The 22,134-nt window shown below is 39.0% G+C and overlaps 1 protein-coding gene across 3 annotated transcripts in view; it reads left to right on the forward strand.

Moving 5' to 3' along the window:
• The window catches only part of NTNG1 (netrin G1), a 343,207-nt gene that overhangs the window by 288,295 nt on the left and 32,778 nt on the right, over positions 1 to 22,134 (forward strand). Inside the window, exons 8-9 of one of the 3 annotated variants that reach the window (XM_059375576.1) lie at positions 5,560 to 5,727; positions 11,177 to 11,311. The exons of the other annotated variants lie outside the window; for them this stretch is intronic. Coding sequence (XP_059231559.1) covers positions 5,560 to 5,727; positions 11,177 to 11,311 — 303 coding nt within the window. The remainder of the gene's footprint in view (positions 1 to 5,559; positions 5,728 to 11,176; positions 11,312 to 22,134) is intronic. 3 annotated transcript variants of the gene reach the window in all.

Consider the following 22,134-nt stretch of genomic DNA (forward strand, 5'->3'; position numbering starts at 1 on the left):
CAGAGGATGGGGGCAGAAAATTTTTTGAAGTATATGTTTCAGATACTACAAATTCTAAAAAGAATAAATAAATACATAGGTTTAAGAAATTGGGGATTATTATGTTTAGGCCGGGGGCTGTTATTTCCGATAAAGTGGTCATAGAATTTTCTTTGAACAGAAGCCTAAAAAGAAACTGAGGAAAGTCATAGGAAAGTCCAGGGGTGAAGTATTCCACACAGAGGTAACAACAAGAGCAAAGGCCTGGGGGAAGTCCCTGCAATGTTTGCAGAGCAACATGGAGCTTTATACAGCCAATGAAGAAGAGAGTGATGCCAGTGAGACACGAGGGAGGCCAGGGGCCAAATCAATTGGGAATGAATGAATTTAAACTCTGTCTTATATTCTGAATGACACAGGGAGCCATTAGGATTATGAGCAAAGGGGTGTCATGACCCAATTAAAGTTTTGAAAGAGTCACTCTTACTGATGTGTGGAGAGGAAACTATCACTAGGATGGAGCCTGGAGAGCAGTTTGGGGACCAAAGCAATAATCCAGGTGCCTTTAACTAAAGATGAGGTAGTAAGAGGTGATGAGATTTAGGAAGTATTTTAAAGGATAGCCAAGATCTGCTGATTGATTGTTTGTTGGGGATGAGGGGGAAAAAAAGAGCTGTCAAGAACAACTCCAGGAATTTTTTTTTTTAAGATTTTATTTATTTATTTGACAGACAGAGATCACAAGTAGGCAGAGAGGCAGGCAGAGAGAGAGGAGGAAGCAGGCTCCCTGCCGAGCAGAGAGCCCGATGTGGGACTCGATCCCAGGATCCTGAGATCATGACCTGAGCCGAAGGCAGAGGCTTAACCCACTGAGCCATCCAGGCGCCCCAACTCCAGGAATTTTGAGCTAAACAATTGGAGGAACAGAATTGCTATTTACTGAGATGGGGTGGGTTGTCTGGGTGAGTTGTTGGTTTGGGAAGGTGACCTATGAGTTCTCTTACAAACATCTTGAAGTTGAGATATCCATTAAATGTCCAAGTGTAGACTAAGAATGCAGTGGTGTAGGTCAGTCTGGAGGAAATGTCTAACTGGTGGTTGATCTAGCCTGAAATAACTACTTTGGAAAGGTCAGCATTTGGATGGTATATAAAGTCATGAGGCTAGGTAAAGAATCCTGTCTTTAGGGTAAGCCTAAAGAGCAAAGAGTTCCAAGAACTAAGCCCTGAGGCATTTGAGGAGAAAGAAAAAAAAAAAAAGGAAAAGAGAGGGGAAAACAATGGTGAATGATGTAGGAAACAAAAGCAGAAGAAAAATTATTAAATTTCCTTACTATCTACAGCCCACTGACAAGTCCTTGAAACAGGCAAAGTGACATTCTTCTAGGGACCTGGCTGCCTCAATGTTGACACTTTGGCTAAGGGCAAAAGGCAATCCTAACCTGACCCCCGGGACCCTGTAAGTCTACTTTAACATATAAAAGTTCTTTTATCTTTAAACCCCCAAGATCTATGCTGGCAGTCATCCACCAAGCATATGGCTCATTGATATACATCTGAAGGATCTCAAGACTAAGGTTTCATTAGACGAAAATAAATGCAATTTCCCGACAATAGCTAGCCCCCTCAAGGTCCAGGAAACCTTGCTTCCAAAATTCCTTAGAGGCTTAAGCTATCCTTAGCCTCCTCCCAACTTGAAAGTGTATATCGGGCCACTTCTCATGACCCCAGTGCAGCTCCTTATGCCCATGTGTCCTGTCCCAGTGCTTTACTTAAACCATCTTTTTGCACCAAGAACGTCTCAAGAATTCTCTCTTAGCATCGGCTTCGAACCCTAACATCTTTCCTATATCAGTGAGCAGGAAAGAAAGAGAAGCAAATTACAGTGGTGGACCAGAAGTCCCCTGTTGCAAGAGGGTTGTCTGGCAGTCCTAAAGTTCCCTTTAAGGTTTATGGTCATGAAATTAAAATGAGATTTGTTTCAAAATAGTTGGAGAAAAATTCCAGTCACATTTAGCTGCTGCGGGATAGGCATGGCGAGTGGAGAGTTGGATTTAAGCAGGATCAAGTCTTCCCAGAAGACTATAATTCAGGTGAGCTCTTAGGGGGGGGCAAGCGAGATGAGAGTGTATAGAAAGAAGTCACTGTAAGGACGAACCATGGACTCTGTACTTTGTAAGAAGGGAAGGGAGGACGTGGTAGGTCAATGAATTGGAAGATCAAAGAAATATTGAACTATTAATATCATCCCTACAGGGTCTTAATATGATAATGTAGCTCAGACCACACCATTAATGATCATTCAAGGATTCTGTGCCTAGGTGGAAAGACTAGTTATTTCCTAAAGAGTGGTAGATTAACAGAATACTGAAAAATAATCCAGCAGCCTAATAATTACATTTGAGATACCTTGCATTTATCCAGTGCTCTCATGTTTCTCAAAGATCTTTTCCTCATTTTACATTCTCAAATATATCATGGCCAGCAAAGACAGCTTTACTGAAGTCTCAGATGAGTCTTAGAAGTTGTAAAAGAATCAGATTTCTACTTTATTTCCTAGATTATAAAACATTTGTATATCCACTTATCTTCTAAAATAAATTTATTAATATTGGGTGTTTAGCTGGTACAGTTTTATATATAATTATTTGTACAACTTATATTACTTACCTCATCCTATTGAAAATAATAAATTGATTCTCAAGCAAGACCCAGAAACAAATAATGTTATCACAAAATGTATACTATCCACTGAATTCAAAGAACAGTAGGTGATAGCATGACATCTGATATGTCTACGGAGATTCATGGGCTGGGTCTTAAAAGTGTTGAACTTGAATATCTAAGGATATGTTTTCTTTTTTGGATAAAACTGCCAGATGGGAGCTCAGCATGTAGCTCTGGCCATTGGGCAGATCCTACAGAACCCTTCAAACATACATGAGGGAACTACATTCTGAAACTTCTCTAGCATTATTCTCTGCACTTACCCAACTTCATATTTTCACATACTCTATTCCCCTTTCACCTGAAATGCTCATCCTTCCCCCTACACCCACACACTTTTTTTTTTTTTTTAATAAAACCTATGTCCCCTCATGGAAGACTCAGTGTTTAAGTCCAGCGTTAAGTTAGTTTTTCCTAATTTCTCTCAAGTTAAATGAATTTCTCCCTAGATCACTCTGTATCTCTGTTTGGTTTTCTTAGCACAAGCTCCTTTGCTTTCTAGTTATTCTAAGCATGGGATTGTTTTGCCCACAAAGCAAGCTTTTTGGCAACAAGGACTTCTGTGTTGTTTCAAAAAGTCCCTAGGATCAATTTGTGCACAGAAAAGGTCCCTTTGAAAAAAGCTGAATAAATTATAGTGGGTGCACCAAGGCCAGCCTGGGGGTGGGAGGGATGGGGGTGGGTGAATGTGAAGAACCACCCCCACCAAGGAACCTCTTTGGGAGAGGGAGAGCCAGAGGACAGGGCTTTTGGTGTCCACTCCTCAGCAATGTCAGCTCTGGAGAAGTCCTGAGAAGCAATTAGATTTGGGAATTGGATCTCCTTCCTGCAAACTCTATTCTTGGATGGCTCTAGACCAGAAAGGTTCTCCCCACTTCAATCTTCAACCAAGGAAGTTTCTAGAGGCCTTTCAGGTTTCCTAGCAAGTCAGAAATGCCAGCATAAACTAGGTGTAACTCAGATATAATGTATTAGAATGAAATGTTTGCTTTCTAAGAAAATTTAATTTGGCGGTCTGTATATTACTTTTGTTGTTATTATTTTATTACTAATAATGTGGCATGCCTTAACTACTGCATTTATGCAGGTATGTTCTTACCCCATCCCCCACATCCAAGTCCCAAGGCCCCATTCTCTCTCCTTCTTTCTCTGCCTCCTCTCAATCCCAGTCCCCACCACACTTAGATACATGACAAAACTAGTCTCCCCTAAAGAAAGTGGCTTGTCTTCAGGAGCCTCCCTCTTCTTGCTTCTCTTTAAGCATCTAGAGTCCCCCAAGGTGCTGACCCTAGTCCTGGTATCTTCCACTCTTTACAATTTCCAGTGCCCTCCTTTGCTCCTATCCAAATTGGATTTTATTCTTTCAAGATCTTGACCTCCGTCCACCCTCTACTGTAACAATGGCTCTGCACTAAATGAATCCACACCCTCTGATGAATAGCAGTATATTAAAAGGAAAATTCTAGTCACTCTTCCTTATTCCTCCATACTCATCCAAAGCACTACTTCCAAAATTTGTCTAGGCCAAAAAAGAAACTCAGTCATTTACATAGTGCCTGGCACATGGTAATCATCCCAATAAAATATTAAATTAAAGAATGAATGAATGAATGAATGAATAGGCGCAAATAGTGGCTGTGTTTGGCTTCCTAGTGAGGTAAAATAAAAGCCAGACATTAATAAGAGGAGTACTTTTAGATTAGATAAAGAAGGCTTACACTACCATGGTTGACCTTTCTCATAAATGTCCAGCTCTGCCTACCCCCATATTTTGAGAGAAAAAATTAACCTCCCCACCTACCTACTCTTCCCACCTTTTTTTTCTGTCTGATTTGATCATTGTGACCACTGGTAAAGGCTTTGTCTTTACCACTTCTTTGAAAAACATTGGATTAGATCAACAACCTCTTGCTTCCCTGAGATGCAACAGAGAGAACATCTGGTCACTCTCCACCCTTCCCCACCTGCTCCCCTCCTCTTTCCCCATCTCCTGGTCTAGTCCTTCCAGCCATCACTCCTCAGCCTCAGAGACACCTCCAACCATCTGGGGAAACAAAAGAAAAGGAAATCTGAGGGTACTGCCCAATCATCAGCTGCCTAATCCTTCTTTTGTAGTAGATTTAGCTTGAGACTTGGGTGAAAAGAAAACTGCTTGGGTGAAAAAGAAACTGCTCTTAAGAGCGGTTTTCCCATACAAATCATCTCCCTGCTTTTTATATTTTTTCTCACAGATCAACATCAGATTTGGCCTGACGAGCAACTGACAAAAACTGTCTTCCCTCTTAGCATTTGGAAAAAACAAAAAATAGAGAATTAGTTAATTGTCTAGATCCCTGTGAAATTTGCCACAATTTCTGGGAAACCCTGACCAAGTTACTAAATAATAATGAGACTCTAAACAAAGAAGTCATCGATGATGGCAGGCTCAGGCCCTCAATGCTCACATAATTCCCTCCCTCCTTCTAAGAGTGCAAATATTAAGAAAAAATGGGGAAAGTGGCACAAAGACATTAAAAGTCTCAACGTGCAAAAATTAGATTTTTGCATCAATGGCAACAGAGCTTTCCCAAATTTTAAAAGGTGTACACCTGCAAATGCTTCTGTTCATACTGTATGCCAAAAATTAACACTCTCCAGTCATGTTCTGAATGTCCAACCTTTCTATCCTGCTCGAAACAGATGCTACTCCCATGCCAATCACCACCACCTGTGGACGCCGTGTGTCATGTTGCATCACATCGATGTAATGCCATCCCTCCATCTTTTCTCCACTCCTCATTTTATCCAAGCATGTAGTGTGCTGTGACTCTGCTACTGTATACACTCTGTATACATTTCTGTTCTTCCTTGCAAGATTGTGAATGCTTCGGCCACTCCAATCGATGCAGTTATATCGATCTGCTCAATACAGTCATTTGCGTGAGCTGTAAACACAACACTAGAGGGCAGCACTGTGAGTTATGCAGGCTGGGCTACTTCAGAAATGCTTCTGCACAGCTGGACGATGAGAATGTGTGCATAGGTCAGTTCCATTATAATTTCAGCTATTGTTCTGTGCCTTTCGAGCTATGGGGAGCTATTTAAGGTGAAGAGGCTGTTGAGTTGCACCACGGCTGAGCCAGAATGAGCCTTCTCAATGGAGAAACGTCCTTGTGGTAGACATAAAGTTTTCTTATGCTGGTTGAATTGGGGGATATATTCTGAGTCCTTTTGTTATTGTTGGTTTAAAGATGGTGAGCCAAAAATCATGTTTAGATGAAGAATTTTCTTTTTATTATTTTTTCTTTCCTTCTTTTTTTTTTTTTTTTGCATGAAATCTTAAAACCTGGTAATACCAAACTTAAAGTCTTAAGTTGTACATTCAACTTTTAAAATAGAAACTCACTATATGATATTTAATTATAGTTATGAGAAATTAGGATAAACTCTTGCATATAATTGGTAACCAACAAATATCAATTGATTTAAAATATTGCCATTTGGAATTGAAAGTCATTGGCAATTGGTAATATAGAAGTTTGCCTGACTTTTCCATTCATAGTAGTGAAATTCCATTTATTTGATTTTCTTATAGCCCCCAAAAGGAGAAGCAATTTCTCAAAGCTATTCTAGGCAATTAATTCTCTTAGCTTCCAAGGTAAATTAGCTCTGGAAAACTGGGTCCACAGGGTTCTCCCGAGTACTCTCCCCTGTCCCCACCATGACTACTGCTCAAGTCAACTGTAGAGAACCTGCCCTTCCCACCCAAAAAAAGTTTGTCCTACTTTTGGTGTAGTGGAACCCATCTTTAAGAAAGGGAGCTGTTGGAAAAATAAGAAACAATAAATGGAATTTCACTTCACAATTTACTTTGAAGAAATGCATATATTTGAAATGGTCAGGGGTACATGCATATCTGTTACCTCACCAGTAGGTAACAACATAGGCAACTAATTTTCAAAGTAGAATTTTGCAAACAGAGACTAATTTAAATAGAAAACACATGCTGTAAAATGGCAGGAGGTCTTTGGATCAAAAAAGAAATTAATTCGTCTGCAATTCTGAGATCATTGTTTTCTGATCGGATTGTTAAGGTCATATAGCAGTTTGCCCAGAATCACATAAGATAGCTGTACAACTAACTTTGAATTCAGTTAGGCCAAGTTTACATAATACTGTTTATATCTACAGTATGTTCTATTTTTCAAAATGCCTCCTTATTTATTATTTGTGAATTAGTGGAGAAATCACTGGACTTAGAGGCCGGAGAGCTGGGTTCAAGTCCCAGTTTGCTATTTAATAGCTGTATGCCTTAGGTAAGTTATTTCAGAACTCCTGGTCAAACTGGGATCATATGGGATGCACAGAAAACACTTGGTAAACTGTGAACTGACTTCCAGATATGTTTTTTTCTACTTAATCCTCATTAACAAAACTGTGGAGGTAAGTATTCCTCTGATAATTTCCTCTATTTTCTAGTTGAGAAAAGTAAGGCAAATTGACCCAAATCATACAGCTTTCACAAAGAGTTAGTTTCCTGACTTCAAAGCTTGAACACCTTCTCCCAACTATCCTGACATAATTAGCAAAACTAAGCTTGTCAGACTTCTACTTATGGTATACTTTTTGGATGACAATAGCAATTCCACTGTGAGCTTGCAAACAGAAGTTCAATTGCCTTTATAACTATTGGGGTTACAAGGATTTGAGGTTATTAATAACCCAAAAGACATGTAACTTCAGAACTTTGAATGTAGAGTTACATTTCACTGAATGACATTTGTAGAAATACAAAAATGTCATACCATAAATATGGAAACAAAAAAAGTTAAAATAAATAGGAACATAGTAATAAAAATCATTTATGTAAAATACCTAAGATTAAAATATTTTACAGTGTTAAGTCATGTTATATATACAGTCATATTATTTTATATACAGTCATATTATTTTAAATGAACAAAGAAAAAGCCCTAAAAGTAAAGATTTCATTCCTTATAATATCTAGTAGGTAACAATATCCCAGTGTTTTACTCGGAATATTCTGTTCTAATGAACTTTGGTCTTTTTCTAGTCCTAAAGTAATCTTGTGGACCATGAAACCTGCACTTCCTATTAAATTTTAAGAGGTGTAGTTCTTTTGTAAATCTATGTTGGATTATCTCCAGACAGGAAGATAGCCTGTTTAGCTTTTGTCTTTTAAATAACATAGAGATGAAATATGAAAAACTTAATATACATGTTTTCCTTCTTAAATCAAAAGCAGTTGTTTTCTCCATTTCTAGAAAGTTGGTTAGTTAAAATTATAAACCTTTGGGGAATTTTATATTTTATTGAGGCAAACATGTTTCTATTCAATATTTTATACTCTTCAAACCAAGTAAATTGCTGAACCCAAAGATGAGAATTTGGGGATTAAATTTAGCTGAGAATTAAAATTAACTACAATATTCCCTATACCAAAATTCCTTAAATTGCTGCCCTTTTCCTAAGGGGTAAAATTGTAAAGAATGAATTGAAAAATGTGGCTAGCTGGTATATGCTACTGTCTATCTTTTTTCTCGAGTTCATATATGCATAGAATCAATCAGTAACAGTTTCCTAAAAGAGCTATGGATTCTGCTTTTCCCACTTGAAGAGCCAAGGGTAGAGGCATCAGGACTGCCTACCCACCAGGCTAAGGCTAGAGTTTGCTCTCTCAGAACCATTGGTTCCCTATAGCCAAGGTTTGCCCTTTGGAAAAGCATGAACCAGTTCAGATCTCTCTTCTCCACAGTTCAGATCCCCCAAAAGGCTTGAGGCAGGACTGAGAATTAAATTTAAGAGCATGCACCACAAGTAATTGAGAGTTTAATACCTTTTTGTATAGAAGGCACAAATGAAAATGAATGGATATTTACCTAATTCGCTTTCACAGAATTAAGCTCCAGTCTTGGAAAATTTTAACTTCATCTAAGTCTTCTCTACTTCTGAGGATAAGAAAGGCACTTTGCCATTTCTTGAACAAATAACAGTGAAATCCATCCCCTGGTTGTAAGGGAATAGCCCCTATCTTTGACAAAATGTAGACTGCATTGAAATAGATGTCATAAACTATTTGCACCATTTTATATTATGGCAAATATAAAATGCAATATTCCGTGTTGCCACAATGATTGCTGTTTTGTGACTACTGGTGAACTTACCATTTTCATACAAATTCCAAGCACAGCCATGTCTCCAAAGATGCATGTAATTACCCTGTATGATGCAGCAATTACATGAAGATGACACCCTTGCATGCTTCTGTTTCATATAAACTCAAGCATTAAGCAGGAAGCTAGAGGATATGGGTTCATGACCTTGAGTAATCACTGCTAATAATCTCTGATAACAAGCTTGACATCAGAAGGAAACACAGGGCTGGGTAGTTACTACTAAACGTATCTCAAAATAGGCTGTATTGGTTTTTTATACCACTTGAAACCCAAGATCAGATAACCAGAGGTACCTTCTATAGACAAGACACTTCTAATACCTATAAATCAACTGTAGTGTAACTTTTTAATCAAACCTCCAAAAATAGTTCATGTTGTTTTCAGCCTAATAGTTCTGCATGTTCTTTCTAATTTCATGGAATAAAATATAGTACTCCCAGGCCATCACCAATATCCACCATTGACTATGGTCTCACAAATGATATTTTTTAAAAAACTAAGTTATTTGTACATAGGTGGTGTGTAGACCACACCTCTCCTTGTCACTTATTTTCATTACTGTTTGAATAACACACTTAATTGCCTTTTCTTGTGACAATCACTGGGATGTCCTATGGTATAGATGTTCCACATTTAAAAAAAAAATTTTTGTTTACTATCTTTGCATCTCAACCCTTATATTAATATAATTGCTATGAGCTAATTAACTAGAGTAGTACCTGAATCCATGTTGGCCAGATATAACTCTACTTCTTAGTTTATGAAGTGTTGGTGACTCACTATCAACTTATACACTTAAATAGTAAGGAACAAAGTAAGTGTTGAGTAAGTTTAAATACATATCTATAAATTTTTAAAGCCACAACAAAATCACTATTCTAAAAAACAACTCCCATATACACACAGATTAAAATTTAAAAATGCCCACTTAAAATAAAATTCTAGTTATTAAGCACAAACCAAGTCAGGCAAGGAGGAAGAATTTTTGTTTATTTAGTTTTATTTTTCCCCCACACTGTTAGTCTTAATAATGTTTGTATCACAATAACGCTGAACTCAAAAATCGACTTAAGAAACGTGAAATAAGTCATAATTCTAAGGCCCTGTACATTCTTTGAAGAAATTGTCTAATTCATCCCGACAAACTTCCAGACCTCTTTATAACATTAAATCTTGAATCTCTGTTGCCAATCTAAAACACTAAATTTGATGCTAGTAACCTGAAGTTTGCAGGACTCCTCTTGGTTGGTTAGTCGGTTGGTCGGTATTTTATTTGGATTAAAAAAAAAAAAAAAAAAAACGCTTAATAGGGCATTTTAATATAAAGGAAACAGAGTGGCAGAGAGACTTGCCCAGATTATACAGTCGGATAGCGAGGAAAGGAACTTTGGCCCCCAAATTCCAAAAGCTGCAAACTAGCTGTTGTTGCCTTTCAGACTAATGGAAACCTAAGAAATTCCTATTTCAGGTTCAGCCTTTCAGCGAAGTAGAGCTTCAGAAGCAAAAATATCCTTATAAGAATGTGTGAGGAATCAAGAAAATATTCTCTTTACTTTTTACTCAACAAAGTTGTATTGTCCTTCCAGTAGACATTATAATGAAAAACATATGTCTCAAATTATGCCGATGTTGAAATCTACTTGGGATTACACACTTTATTTTTCTTTCATGATTATTAATCTAGGCTGCATTAAAACCCCACTCACGTGCCTAGTATCTAAACAACATCTACAGGCTATCTATATCTATATCTATATCTATGTATCTATATCTACCTAGATATAGATAGATATATATTCTTCCAAATCATAAAGTAAAAAATACCTTCAAATGAACAAAGTGCATTCATAACCACATACACAGTGCACTTTAAAGATGTTCAGCAGTTCTCAAATATTGAGTGTAACAGAGAAGCCTATTTGAATAATTTAAAACAGATTTTACACTGATGGCATATTGATTTATACTCAATACACAAACTTCTCATGGTGTTCATTAAACCATCTAAAAACGCCCTAACAAATGGAACCTCTATTATGATCCGTTAGCCATGAAGAGCATGATGTCTTCTTTCCCCGGAAGTTTTCAGTTAATTTCCTCCCGTATCATGAAAATGGCATCATGGAAGGGCGAGGAAATCAATACTCAGGGACCAAAATTGCCCTATTTGCCCAAGCATTTCATTAGCGGACATCGTCCTTTAAGTAAGCAATGCATTTAAGGGACGCTCCTGTGTTGCTAACCTGTAAGCTGTGCAGACTTGTCTCCAGCCTGTGTGTTGTCTTGTTTCTACAGAGTGTTATTGTAACCCTTTGGGCTCAGTCCATGATCGTTGTAATGGCTCAGGATTTTGTGAGTGTAAGACGGGAACGACAGGGCCTAAGTGTGATGAGTGTCTGCCGGGGAATTCCTGGCACTCCGGCTGTCAACGTAAGTAACTTCTGGGAGCTGCCCTCCTTCTGCTGCAGCATGGCTGATTCTGCTTGTCCAGGCCAGTGTGTGCAGCTTCTCAGAGCAGAAAAAGACCCAAACCGCTGACAAGCTTTAAAAGCTCCTTAAGGCCCCAGCCTATGGAGAGGAGATAGAGCAATCCATCAACTGTCCAGCTGGCTTCCTGCAAGCCCATCTTCTTCCCTTCTCTGAATGTGGGAGCAACTTATATTGAAATATCGTGCTCAGATCCAGGTACCTGGCCAGGCCATAAATTAAGTGGCACAATAGGGACCCAGCCTGGAAATTCTCACCGCAAAATGAAGGGTGATGTGTATGTGGTTAATATATTTCTTGAACTGAAAACTACCCCTGAGCTCCAGAGTTCATAAATTAAATGATATCTACATAACTTATTACCACCCCTGCTATCACACCCATCACTGAATCTTAACCAAAAAACCTGAAGGCAATAAATCTTAGGGATATTTAAATGCCAGGGTGAAGTAAATGACAAAAATCAATATTGATTTTAAGCCTCTGAGGTTAGGCACCATGCAGTGAGCCTTAGACAGATGCCATTTGGTTCAGCCTCATTTCTCTGAGGATTATCAAACCTTCTTAAAAGCTTGTCAGGCAGGTGGCATGTTGGCGTATTCAGGGAACAGAAATTTAAAAATCTGAGCAGAAGCTTCCTTCTGTCATTCATAACCTTTTCTGCCTTTTCATTATGCACTAACTTTCTAGTCTATCTGTACACATTTAGCTTACTAATACTAAAGAGCCACCAGGCAAATCCTCTGGAGCAGTGCAGTCCAATAGCAAACTGTACAAGCCACATATGGAATTTTCAGTGTTATCCACATTTAAAAAGTAAAGATAAATAGAAGAAATTGATTTTAACAATTTATTTCGTGTAAGCTTTTAATATCTCAAATAGTATCATTCAACATGTAAGCAACCTCAAAACTATTAAGGATACCTTTTACATTTTTTTCATTCCATATTTGAAATCAAGTGTGTTTTATTCTTACCTCAATTAGGACTGATCGTATTGCAAGACCTAATAGCCACATGTGTCTACCATATTGGACAGCACAGCTCTAGACCTTCCTTTGCTTACTTTTCACTTGAAAACAAGGTCAGCATGCAGGAACTGTTCTAAAGCCAATTCCAAGGCCATACAAAATATTTCACCGACTACTTGTGGAATTTATAGTTATCTGTAAGCTATACTTTTACATGATGTAAAGCCAAAGTGAAATTGGCTGCCATACTATTGCCGTGGGCAGCAAAGAACTGTGGTCATAGTTTGAGAAATCCAGCACTGAGGACACCAAGGTTAGGATGGGATGCCAGAGCTGGAGGTGAGCATCTCCAGCCATGCTGGAGAGAAACTTGAAACATCTGCACATACGCTCTGCATAAGGTCATGGTTTAAAAGTCCTGCTTGCCATAGATTCCTAGAGAACACCTTCGGGGTATGGCTGATTGTTGGATCCCAAGGACCATATGACGAGCCAGTCACTGGTCCTGGAACATCTGGATGTGGAGGCCCAGGGAAAGCTCAGAGAAGAGGAGGAGGGACAGACAGAGGAAGGACCCAAACCAGCCCAACACTCCAGGCATATGTTGCAAGGAGACTTTGCAATTAAGGCACTCTTCTCAAAAAGAAAGCCTCTTGGAAACTTCCTGATGCAGCAGGACCTAAGAATAGGTATCATCAGGGAAAGACATTAGAGATGGAAACTAATCCAGCCTTAGGGGAGGTATATTCCAAAAAGGTCCTAACTTGATTTTTCTGGATTAATTATTGGAGTATTATAAAAAGATACAATGTCACCGAATTTTCCCTTCTGGAATTAGAAGACTGGATTGCCCGTGGCCTTACCACATAAGAGCCGAGGCTCCAGCACCTCACATCCTTGGTATGCAGGGATCAGTGAGATTATGGAAGTGATTGCTCTATCTTCTTGAGTATTTCTTGAGAACCCACCATGAATTAAGCATAGAGCTAACAGTAGTGGCTACAAGGATGAAGAAAGATAGCTGCTGTGGACATATGGGCATGGAGTTCACAATCTGAGGTGAGAGGCTGACCTACAACTAAACAGTTTTGACAGAAGGCAATCAGAGGTAAGAAAGAGCTATGTGTGTGCTTCTAGTGAAGTCCAGATGGAAGTGAGGCTTCCCAGAGAAGCGATGTTTGGTTCAGTATTGAAGGATTAGTAGGAGACTTCCAGGATGGAACTTCTTGAGCAAAAGTACTTGAGTTAACACACTGTGTTCCAGAGATATCAAATAGTTTTGGCATAATGGGAGGATAAGGGGTGTGTGTGTGTGTGTGTGTGTGTGTGTTGAGGGGGGGGGGAAGATGTTCAAAGGCAACCACAGACCAGATCACATGGTCTCATGAACATCAAGCTGAGAGTTTCTTCTCATCAGGGAGAAGGCAGACACAAGATCCATCATACAGTTTTAGAGAGAGGAATGAATGAAATGGTCAAAATTTGTTTTAGAAAGATTATTCTGGCTGCTCTGTAAAGGAAAGACTGGAACAGGATGAGACTAGATTTGTTATATCAATTTAAGGTATTTCAAATATACCTTTGAGTATACAATAGCCTTATCTCACTCTGACATCTTTTTTCCTTCACTCAGTTCCACCCCTACAAGGCTGATATTCTATGCAAAAATATAGAAATTCTGCTGTCAGTTGATAAATGGCTACAGCCTGAGGATCCCTAAGTGTCTTCCCCTGGGATCTCTCAGACCACCCTAAGATCCACCAGCCAATGGGGTAATACCTGTCATTGTAGGGTGCCTCCAGCACCAGTGTTATAACAGACACTCATTCTAATTAGTTGATGATTACAGGTTGACAAATATTTTCCATATCACTCCCATGTGTGCACACATATGAATGCCCCCAACAATGCTCTTCCCAAAAAATGCCCCTGAAGTCAATCTCTCTCTTTCTGTCTTTCCTCCACCCCAACTCCCATACACTTCTACTGCGATGAATGCATCCTTGGGTTAACCTCATTATCAGTGGCAGGGATTACCCTGACAACCAGAAACCAATGCCAAAAAGAAAGCAGTGGTATATAGAGCTGGCAATGCTGCTGGCCATGAGCCATGAACTGTAGTAAGCAGACACACTTGGGCTCTGGGCTTGACTTGCACCTCCACCTCTTATTAGCTGCAAGACTTAGAGGAAATCACTTAGACTCTCTAAGCCCAGTTTGTTTTGTTTTGTTTTTATCTTAACATGGGGTAATACTAGGACACGATACATATGGTAATCATGAAGATTCAAAGAAAACAATGAATGTGGACATCATGGTACATAGAAAGCACTCAATTATTTAATTCCAAACACATGTTCATGTGTCAAAATGCTAGGCAAAATCCATGTTTGTTTATTTCTTTAAACTTTGGCCATTTTTAAAAAGATTTTGGAAGATAACAGAGCATGTAGGAAATAAGGAACTTAGTACACACAGCAAGGGGAAGACTGAGATTCAATTGCTGGACCATGACCTACAATATCCCAATAACCCTAGGATATGGGTTCTTGGAAGGGATCAGTACATATATTATTGAGAACAGAAAAACATATTTAGAAGAAAGCTCAATAGCATGATCAAGAAAATCTTTGAATAGAATATTGTGAAAATACCCTTATAAAACTATAAAACCAGACAGTGTGGCAAGCCACAGAGTTTTGTTTTGTTTTGTTTAAAAAGAAAAGGACAAGAGTTAGTCTCAGGGGAATAAGGAAAGGTTTGTGGAACAAAACTCTATGGTTTAGATGTTTTCCTTCCCATAGAATGCACAATAACTATATTCATTTTCTCTTGCTGCTATAATAAACTGCCACAAACTTAGTGGCTCAAAACAACATACATGTATTTCTTACAGTTCTGTATTTAGAAGTCCAACAAGGATCTCACAGAGCTAAGATCAAGCTGTCAGCAGAGCTGTACCCTTCTGGAGGCTCTAGGGAAAAATCTGTTTCCTTGCCTTTTCTAGCTTCTAGAAGCTACCTATATTCCTTTGCTCATGGCCCCCTTCCTCTACCTTTGAAGCCAGGAACTTTCCATCTCTCTGTGCCTTTCTTCCATCATTACATCTTTCTCTGACCACAGAAGAGAAAAGATCTCCACTTTTAAGGACTCATATGGTTAGCTTAGACACACACAGATAATCAAGGAGGATCTCTCTACCTCAACATCCTTAATGTAATCTTTCTATAAAGTCCCTTTTGCCAAGTAAAAAACAAAAACAAAAAGAAAGGTCACAAGGATTAGGGTGTAGACGTCTTTAGAAAGACAGTTGACACTGCCCACCTCAATAATCATTGAGAATGGCAACTTTTAATGCCAAGCATAAATATATGGTATCATGGAGATGATATTTAACTCATGCTAGGAATCAAGATATGCAAGAGAAAAAAGAAATACATAGTACATCAGAAAAGAGTGCCATATGTCAAGAAGGTAAAGACTTGCGCTGTGAATTAGAAGATAGAAACAATGAAACACCTTTCAGTCAAAACCAAAGAGCTTATAAAAAACGTGTTGTGAAAGTATACTACAGACTACACAACCACTTAGAAGATAAACATATTTTTCAAAGCCAAATTAGGGAATCTAAATGCTCTGGAATCTTCCAAAATGAAGGAGTTCAAATATCAAGTTACTTACTGAAAGATGTGTTCTGCTAATTGTAGACTTGCATTGACAAGAATTCCTTCATCCAAAAGAGTGAAAGAAGCAGTCAGGAAAGTGGTAGCCCCACTCTGGGGTAGTACAGAGATGGTAGTATCGCATAAGAGAACAAATGTAAATAAAAACCTTTAAGGGACATTATCCCAAACCTTAAGAGAAACTAAAAATATCCTTAGGGGAAAAAAATGATCTTAGATACTTTTTTGAAACACACATGCACACACACATTGATTTTTTTTAGAAATAAAAGCACAAATTGTTCCCAATAGGCTACCTGGAGAAAATAGGAGACTTCCAAAATAACCAACATAGTTATACAAGGATTCCCAATGGGGTTTTGACAAACTTTTATTTAGTCCCTACTATGTGCTAGACACTGCTGCAAATTAAGGCTAAAAAATAAAAATTGCAAAAATATAAACTTGTGTTGGCAGTTGTTCAGGTGACAACTATGTGGCAATCTCAGCTCACCTTCAAGCTTAATTCTAGACAGCTGTAGGTCATGAGCAGCAAAGAAACTAACAGAGTTTCAGGCTGAATAAAGACCAAAAGAAGTTATAGTTCTTCTGACACGTGCCTGAGCAATCCACATCAAGAGTCTAGTCCTTGGAGACTGCGTTCTAATACACAGACAGTGATATAGGAGAGTTCTGTCTTTGAAGAAGGGATTTTCATGAAGCTAGCGGGAGCAGGTTGGTGGGCATAGGACACTGCAGATGCCTACAGCATTCGGAGGGCTACTATGTAATAGATGGACGTTGCTTCAGGAGGACAGAACGGAGACCAGCAGGTAAAAGAGAAAGGTGGGATTCAGCTTAGCATTTTCCAACGATTATTCTCTCCAGCTGTCTAAGAATATACAGTGGAGTGTCTTGGGTCATGATGAATCCCCAGACTCTGAAAAAGTTCAAAGAGAAACTGGACAGGCTCCCATGAGTGATGCTTTTTGAAGAGTTTCTGCTTAAATAAACGTTGAGTGAAAAGATCTCTTGGGACCTTTCCAGCTTTTCTGCTCTTTCAGACCAATCACATGGGCCAAGGAAAGATAGAGAGAGATTCTCCAGCTCAAGTTGTATGAAGAACCAGTTCGGCCACTCACTCAGCTGTCCTCTGTGCTCTCACCCCTCTTTTCCAACAGGCAGACTCTCCTACTTCTCACTAACCCTGTTTTCAGTTCTCACATCCAGTTTCCAAGAATCAGCCTTCAAACTTTCATAAATCCTTTTTTTCTGAGATCAATTGGTTTTTATCATAGCTTTTCTGCTACTATAGATCAGGAGGCTTTTTTTTTTTTTTTTTTTTTTTTTTTGGTATGAGATTAACATCTATCGGCCTGACAACTTGTGATCATTAAGATGATGCTTCCGATTGCTTCTGTGAGATGAAGATTATACCTCCCTGGACAAATGCTTTGAACCTAACTTGTAATTTTTCAATTGCCTCCGGTTGCAGTCTCCCACTATTTGCTGTGTTACATTAAAATGTCCAGTTCACATTTCACCAGTTGACCTCACATTTGAATCCACTGGCAGGCAGCATGTCACTTAAACAAGGACGTCTGTGCTGCTTCAGAGCATTTGCCGTCCCAGACATATGATTTCACTCATTTGGCTCTTACACCTCTATCACTGAACGTGAATGGCATCACTGAATCCAAGTTTTTAATTTCCTTGCTAGCAACTTAAACAACAGTCTCATTTCCCTTGCCGAGTACCACATCCCTAACAGTGATGAAAAATAAATAGTTGGAAGGGCACTTGATGTTACTGTTGTTCCACTCCTAAGGGTGGGAAGGAAGTGCTCGTTAAACAGAACCAGTAGGAGCCTCCCCGAGGTAATTTATAAAGGAAAATATTAGGAAGACAGAAGAGAGAAAGTGGCAATTTGTAGGCATTACAAATATACCGGGTATTCCTCCTGGGGAAAAAGGCTCATTTTGTCAGCTAGGAGAGCAAACCCCAGGGTTGCTCCCAGTTGCAAAATTTCTCCTGATTCAGCAGGATGAGGCCACAGCACTCAGTCATGCTAATAGCCATCACTTTCCAGTTTCAGTGCTGTTTCCCTTCCATTCTTAACATCACTTTAACTCGGGATTGGTAGAAAAAGCCCACCAATCTCCACTATATCAGGGACCCGATGCCACCTGTGAGCACGAGGGTCCAGGGCTGACACTCAGGCCACGGAAAGTGCTTTAGCTCTTCACACCACTTATGGCTCCTTTTGGAGCAACCAGACGAGGCAAAGGCTGGAGCAGATTGAAAGGGGTGAGTTGTTCAGAGCGCCCTTCACAGTTGGAGCATATCCTAAGTGCATTTAAAACTTGAGGCTCTTGAATTGTTGGAGTTTGGCCTGAGGCAGATACAGATAGTGGATATATTCTCCACTGGATATAACAGCAATTCCAGACCACTTCCTGACATTGTGACGTTCCGTGCTATTCAGCTATCCTGCGTGGCTCAGAGAGGGGCCTCAGTTCTGACCCCAATGAGAAACCTCCTAGTTACTTGCTCATCTATATTATTTTTTCCTTTATTTAAAGAGAATTTTGAAACTGGCAAGAATGCACAAACTCAACCATTTCACACCACAGAGCCATACAAGTTGAACAGTGAAAGGTGTGTGAGATGCCAGGATTCATGGAGACAGACAGATACAACGTCACCTACTAGTAGCTCGGAATCGAAGCAACAGCCTGGTCCTATTTGATAGTAAGATGATCAGAAGGCCAAGCAGAAAAACAATACATGAAGTTCTTGCCTCACTTCAGACAATACATGAATGGAGTTTCACCCGGAGCTACTCTTTATGTATAAGTGAGTGAGTGAGCGAGTGAGTGTATGTGTGTGTGTGTGTGTGTGTGTGAGAGAGAGAGAGAGAGAGAGAGAGAGAATCTCAAATTTTTCTGAAGCTGCGTAAAGATAATGCCTAAGTATGGATATCAGCCCAGTTGAAAGAGGACCATCCCACTTGACATTTGTGGAAGAGAAGTTTTTACTTAAGTGAAGACCCACTTCTCAGCCTCCATCAGAACAGAATTAAAAGGCAGAGGAGTCACAGATAAACCAGGGTGGCAGGGTTCCTGATAACTAAATTCTAGGAGTCAATGCAATGAAATCAGGGATCCTGATTCTGGCTATGACTGCTACCAGCTCTCCAAGGAATGTTTGCTCAACACCACAGACTTCTCTGTGCATCTCCTGTGAAATCCTGGAGAGGGCTTGGATGTTCTTAGGCTCCCTGTTGGTTTGAAGTTCTATGATCCTGAAATCTCACAGATGGTTTGACCTACTTGCATATGGACCAAGTTCTAAGGAATAATCATTTTTTAAAAATAATTTAATAATTTAAATAAGATAATATTTTATTATTTTAAAAATGTTATTTATTGTGCTCTCCCTGTGCATCAGGAACATGTGTGCATTGTCTCATTCTACAAGGGAGGTGAAGACTATTTTCCTTATTTTAAAGAGAAATACATATTAAAATGGGGTAATTCCCCCAAATCAAATGGCTAAAAATGGCAAACCAGTTATTAGCAAATATTTAAGAATTGAGTTTGCTGCAGCATTTTATAGGATTTTTGTCGTCTTTACAGATGGATACAGAGGCCTTGATGATTTATTATAGGGTTCAGCAGACTTTTTCTATGAAGGGTCAAACAGTAATTATTTCAGGCTTCCTGGGCATACAGTTTCTGTCACAACCACTCAGCTCTGCTGTTGTAGCCCCAAATCAGCCCAAGATGAACTGCAATGAATGAGGGTGTTTCTGTTCCATTAAGACTTTATTTATGGCGATAAAATTTAAATTTCACATAATTTTCATGTGCCATGAAATGCTATTCTCCCTCTGATTCTGTTTCAGGCACTTAAAAATGTAAAAACCATTCTTAGTTCATGGCCACAGTAAACACAAGGTAGGCTCTATTGAGCATGCAGACCATACTTGATTTATTTCAAACTCACACAGCAGTTAGAAATGAAGAAACAGAGGACCGGGTTAATAAAGAGGAGAGAATATGAAGCAGAAGACGGAAGAGAGCATTAAGCAAAAACACACACACACACACACACACACACACACACACACACTATTCATTAAAGTGTCTTCTTCCTGATGTGGGTATCGCAAGGGGTTGGTCTAACCGATTCATATTTACCAGGCCGTAACTGGACTTAAGAAAAATGTTAGGATTTCCAGAAACATGAGGGCTGTGGCCATATAATTTCTAGGACAAGATCACAGGCACAGTCAGTGCCAGGCATTTGAAGGCTTACGAGCCAGCCTAGTCAATTTAGCATCAATTTAGTACAATCAACAACTAATGAAAGAGAAGTCCGGGTGGCCATAACACAATCAGGATTGCTCATGTTGGTGTGAGGAATCATTCTGTTGCATTCTGCAGGAACAACCCACCACCTTGAATATCAGCAGAAGGTTCTACCCAGACAGAATTATAGTAATAATATCAGCTACGATACCAAGGGCACAGGAAAAAAAATAGATACAGAACCCATTGAGAATTTATTCTTTTTTTACCATCAGCTTTGATATCAGAGGTAATTATTTTAAATAAAGGGCATGTCAGTGCCATGAGCCCCTGCCTCTTCCATCCAATGCTCTTTTGACTGTGACTATTGAACCCAGAATGTTCTGGATCATGTGGCTCTACCTTCAGGAATAGAACCAGGTCATGACCATCTCTGCTTGAGGGCTGTGTCCTCTTCATCCCACCTTTGTCAGAGTACTTTCTTTTTAAAAATTATACTCAACCTTCAGTTTCTCATTGCTGCAAGGTGGGGAGAAGAGGAATACATAAGCACATAGCAATTGACTATCTCGATGTAAGTTGCAATAAAGTTGGATTTCAACTAGAAGAGGCACACACACAGAAATTCAGGCCCACACATGCTTCATCTGCTCTGGCCCCAACTTCAGTCACCAACTCCTCCTCGTAGTTCACGGCCAAGATCATCCAGACTTCGGTGGATGTGTTAAAACAGAAGTAGTTGCTAAATGTATTTTTAACAGAATCCCTTCCCATATTCTGCAAAAGTGTAGCATTAATATTACGCACTGCAGTTATTTCTTCTAGGCTATAACTCTTTAGGGGAATATGGGCATATGTCTCAGAGACAAAACTACAAAAATAATGAAATATTGATGTAATCACTTTAAGAACCACATTTAGACCTCTTTTTAATTAGTACTTTGACCCTATGGACTTAGTCTTATTTAATCTGTTTATCATGAAAATCAATAATATGCAGCACTATATCGTTCACATGATTTTGAGTATAAAAAAGAAAAGTTTGGGTGTTTGTAGGAGGGCTTGTTACCTGGATAATCTGGCAGTTTATTAGTGATGTAATGTTACCATCGCTGCATTTTCAATGTTGTTGCTGACTCAGCTTTTACTAATGCCCATGCAGAAGATATTTGGATGTATTAAGAGGTCTTTACTGAGATATCACACCGCTCTTCTTTCTGATTAAAATAAAAATTAAAGTCGCTGAATTTGCACCAAGGATGCTAAATTACATATAGACATAGAGATATGGCATATGAATTCTATCTGATCATATCAGGCTTTGAAATTTCTGATTTTTATTAGACTGTCAGATCATAGCATAACCTATAGGAAATCTAGACCCTCAATTTCATCTTTGGTTACAAAACGCAATTTAACCAAGGTGATAGAAGGGCTTCTTAACAGTCTTGCCAAATCTTTTGAATTCTCCTCCATGGCAAACTGGGCTGGCTAGAGGACTGATTCATTCACTTGTCCATGAAATCATTAATTTACCCATTCATTCATTCATTCATTCATTCATACTGTCATTTGTTTTAAAATATTAAAGCTCAACCATGTTCCAGGAATTTTGCTTAATTTTAGCTCCAAAGACAACTAAAATGTGATCCTGCCCTCTAAGAACTGATGGTTTAAGAAGGATCTCAAATCCAACAGCCCCTCACTCCTGGTGGAATCCGAGAAACCCACCCTCCAGTACTACTCTTCTAGCTCATTCTTCTGGTCACAGGAATCTCTGCTCCAGCTGATAATCTTGAAATTTTATATATGAGTTGGAG

This window comes from Mustela nigripes, chromosome 14, assembly GCF_022355385.1.
Source record: "Mustela nigripes isolate SB6536 chromosome 14, MUSNIG.SB6536, whole genome shotgun sequence".
NCBI classification, from domain to species: domain Eukaryota; kingdom Metazoa; phylum Chordata; class Mammalia; order Carnivora; family Mustelidae; genus Mustela; species Mustela nigripes.